General features: G+C 30.6%; 1 protein-coding gene across 1 annotated transcript in view; it reads right to left on the bottom strand.

Moving 5' to 3' along the window:
• Window positions 1-4,885, bottom strand: part of LOC119595526 (28S ribosomal protein S14, mitochondrial-like) — a 16,941-nt gene extending 12,056 nt beyond the window's left edge. Inside the window, exon 1 of the mRNA XM_037944650.1 lies at window positions 4,682-4,885. Coding sequence (XP_037800578.1) covers window positions 4,682-4,759 — 78 coding nt within the window. The 5' untranslated portion in view covers window positions 4,760-4,885. The remainder of the gene's footprint in view (window positions 1-4,681) is intronic.
• Between the last annotated feature and the right edge of the window lie 115 nt (window positions 4,886-5,000).

Raw genomic sequence — 5,000 nt, 5'->3', positions numbered from 1 at the left:
ATAAAATAATAATAAAAAAAACAAAAACAATAATAAATAATAATAATGAACACAATAACAGCAACAGTAAAAAATTACTTGCAACAAAAAAGGAAAAAAATGTGAAATAAAGATTTTGAAGAAGAAAGTAAAACGGGAACAAGGGAAGGAAAAGGAGGAATGACGATTTATGATGATGATAATGATAATAAATATAACAATAATAATAATAAATAAATGAAAGAAATTAAGGAAAGAAAGAAAGAAAGAAAGAAAGAAAAAGAGATAAATAAGGAGAATAATTACAATCACAATCATGATCATAATAATAATAATGAAAAAGAAGATAAACGTGACAAAAAACACAAAAGAAGGGGGTATGACAACAGCCAGAATAAAATTAAAAAAAGGCACAAACACTAAGATAGAGCAGCCTGGGATGCAATCAATAATGCAAACTGTGACTTTTGCTAATGAAACAGACTTGGGTAAATATCAATAAAATGACTTCCCAAAAACTGAAAGAATTTTGCATTACTTGCAACTAAAGTTTTACTTAATGTTTCAAACATACTGATGTAGCCTTTAAAAGTAATTTTATGATAAGTAGGTGTGTGGGTGGGTGTGTTGTGTGTGTGTGTGTGTGTGTGTGTGTGTGTGGTGTGTGTGGTGGTGTTGTGCGGCGTTTGTGTTAAAAATATATTAATCCCTTAAAAAAAAAGGGCATATAAATGTTGGACACCCGGGATGGGACAAAGGGGCAAAAACGTAAAAGACTCAATAGACCAAGGAAGCCCCAAAAGCCAGATCAATGAAATAGGGAGATGGTGTGACAAGATAATGAATTTTGGAGGCCAAAACTGAAAACAGACAATGCAAAACAGAAAAAACTGAAAACGGTTGCTAGAGGCCTACGACTGGCTGATGATGATTATGTGTGTGTGTGTGTGGGTGTGGGTGTGTTGTGTGTGTGTGGGTGTGTATACACATCATATACACATATAACACACACACAACACACACACACACACACACACAACACCAAAACCCACACACACCACACATATATATTATTATATTTATATATATATATAATATAATATTATTTAAAATATATATTTCATTTTTACAAATTATTAATATATATTTACATATATATTTACAATATTAATAATTTTTATAATATAATATATAATATATTATATATATATATTATAATATAATTATTTATTATATAATAAAATTTTATATATTAATAAATTATATATATTATAATATTATATATATATATATATATATAAATAAATACATAAAAATAAACAAAATTTCAACACACACACACACCACACACAACACCACACAAATATATATATATATATATATATATTATAATATATAATTATATTATATAATATATATATATATATATGTATGTATGTATATATAGTATATATTAGTGTGTGTGTATTCGACTGTGTATATAGTATATGTATATCTATCTTCTATCTATCATATAATATATATAAAAAATGTGTTTTTGGTGTGTTGTGTGTTTTGGTTGTGTGTGGTTGTGTGGGGGTTTGTGTGTGGTGGTGTGTTTGGGGTGTGTATTGTTTTATAGTATGTATGATGTAGTTGTATGTAATTATTTTTATATATATAATATAATATATTAAATATATTAAAATATTAAAATATAATTTATATATATATATATATATATATATATAACCAAATAAATATTATAATATAATTATTTTAATTATATAAATATATAAATATATATTATTTAATATATATCATATTATATAATATTTATATTTATTAAAATATATTATATATATATATATTTTAATAATATATTTTTATATAAAATATTGTTATATTATATAATTTATTTATATATTATTCTATTATAATTATATTATATATTTAAAATTATAATTTATAATTATATTTTTTATTTTTTATTTATTTATTTATTATATATAATTTTTTTTTAAAATTTTTAATATTTATTTATTTTAATATTAATTTTTATTATTTTTATTTTATAAAATAAAATTTTTATAAATTTTTAATAATATTTTTTAATATTATTTTTTTTTTTTATATTAAATTTTTTTTATTTTTTTTTTTTCTGTTTTGTTTTATTGTATGTATGTTGTTGGTTTTTGTTGTTGTTTTTTGTTTTATTGTTTTGTTGTTTATTATTGTTTTATGATTTTTTTTTTATTTTTTTTTATATTATATATAATAAAATATATGTATGGGGCCGCAGTGGGGCCCAATGGTTTTAAACGTCGGGCCAACACTGCACGCGGGAATCAATTCGAGGGTTCGAGTCGCCCACACCGCGTTGTTCCCCTTTGGGGAAACTTCACCTTTATGCCTACCCACCCCGGGGCCAAGCCGCCCCAAATCAAAAGTGCTGGTCCCAAGCTCGGATAAATAGAGAGAATGATTACCTAAAAAGGTACCACCGGCACTCTCCGTGGAAAGGAACTGGGGACCCTACCACGTACTCACTCCAAGAGCATCACAACATGAAAACTACAATTAAGTAACATGCTGTGACCACGGCGGCTCAGACATGAACCCACCGTTAGAAGAAGATATATATGTATATATATATGTATATATATATGTGTGTGTGTATATATATATATATATATATATATATATATATATATATATATATATATATATATATATATACATATATATATGCACACGCACGCACACACACACGCACGTACACGCACACGCACACGCACACATACACACACACGCACACATACACACACACACACACACACACACACGCACACGCACACGCACACGCACACGCACACACACACACATGTGTATGTGTATGTGTATGTGTATGTGTATGTGTGTCTGTGTGTGTGTGTGTGTGTGTGTGTGTGTGTGTGTGTGTGTGTGTGTGTGTGTGTGTGTGTGTATATATATATATATATATATATATATATATATATATATATATATATATATATATATATATATAAATGTGCATGCACGCACACATGGACACATGCACACACGCACGCACACATACATATATAGATAGATAGAGAGTGACATTAATAGACAGACATACAAACAGACAGACACACATATAGGTAGACAGACAGATATACATGTATTCATTTTCCCATATCTTCTAGATGTTCTATAAATAATCCTAAGTGTGTGAGCCCACAAGGGGGTGGGGTAAATACACAGTCCACTGTAGTTTGTTTCCTTGATTTTGTTTATACATAGATGACTTCATAAGTGCTTAGGCTGTTAGAAATCAACTGCAATGTCTACTTGAACTTCTTCGTTAACCCAACTACTTGAATTTTTACAAGGAAATTTTTCATTTCCATCATTGCAATTAACAACTTTATTATTATATACTATAATTTTAATTACTATCACTATTATAATTATTTACTTATTTTTGTAATTTTTACTATTATTGTCATAGCTACTATCACAATAATGTTATCAACAATAAGAACATTAAAGATAACATTTTTTTTTCCCAAATTCAAGCACAGTGAACAGTGCCTACAATCAAAAGACGTGACTATGGTCATCTATGTATATTACGGCACTCTAATTGAAGACCTCCCTAGCAATATTTCTTTAAATAAAGAGTAATTCTTGGCTCCTTCTTGCCAGAATAAACATGGTAGAAGTTTGTTGACCTTTGTCGGAGCACTAAGTGCAAAGGCCATAGCATTGCTTGAAGTAGTCTGATTCTGCATAATTACTAATTTTACAGTTGTATTGACATGACTTATTAAATCCAATGATGAAACTGTGATATTCTATAAATATTGTGAATCAAGGTAGTAGTTATATGTTTATCACCATAAACTAAGTCATCGCAGTGGCTTTCTTATTAGCCAAGCAACTGCAAAAATACCATAATAAGCACATAACAAAGTAAAAGGGAAAACTTTCTGATAAACTAACTGCATCAAATCTCTAACATGTGTGTTTATGTAATGTATAAAGATGAACTTTTAATATTCACTGTGTAATGAAATAGCAGTTGTATATATACACAAATATATGTGGGTGCAACCATACACGACTTTCCCATAGGCCTAAAGCTTGAATTGCATAATTTGCTGAAAATGTTAGACAAGATGCAGTAAAAAGAAAGACAAACAGAGACACAGAAGAGAAAATGAAGAGCAAAACTTTAGTAAACAATCTACAATTTCGCAACCATGAGCACGTTATATACCACACTAGTATTAGATATTGTGAAAGTTTTTGATAATTTGTATGCTTCTGCAATATTTGAGCATCCATTAAATATATAATGATAATTACCCAATTCATGTCTAATCCAAAAATAAACAATACTTGTACAAGGAAATCAGCTCAAGCCCAACAATTTCTGTATGATTTACCTCATGTTCATCAGTCTAAACCTCGGATAAACTGTGTAAATCACATGTTCGCAATGGATAGAATTTAAGCTCTTCCGTGAACCACCCTCAAACAGCAAGACTGATGACCTAATCAAGGTGCATTGTGGACCCGGCACTCGAGAGTCTATTTCCGGCGCATCGGACCTCGTGTCCCGAAAGCTAACGGGCCCTAACCTGGACAACAGGCATTAATGACAAACCCATCTGTCAATCCTCAATGCAACTAACAATTTAAATGGGTAATTCACCTGCAAGCAATGTCCCACCGCCTGTGCAAAGGTCACAAAGCCCCCCTTGGCCACCGAGCGAGTCAAGGGCGCCGCCATGTTCGCTCGTCGTCTGCAGTGGCTGTTCTTGGGGGGGGCGGGGGGTCCTGGCCGGGACAATTAGCTATTTTCCTTATATCTCGCGCTATGCCTTTTCCTTGAATCAAAAGTCTGAAATGGGATGCAAAAAATTAAAATCCGCGTGTTGTGAAATGGTATCTGGATTTTAAAAGTAGGCGGGGGATTTGCTTTCCCCTCGGTGCCTGCAATTGCACGGGGCGGGCGAGGGGAAGGAATGGCC

The sequence above is a fragment of the Penaeus monodon genome, chromosome 3 (genome assembly GCF_015228065.2).
Source record: "Penaeus monodon isolate SGIC_2016 chromosome 3, NSTDA_Pmon_1, whole genome shotgun sequence".
NCBI lineage: Eukaryota > Metazoa > Arthropoda > Malacostraca > Decapoda > Penaeidae > Penaeus > Penaeus monodon.
The sequence above is the reverse complement of the archived record's forward strand: the minus strand, read 5'-3'. Positions and strand labels throughout refer to the sequence as shown.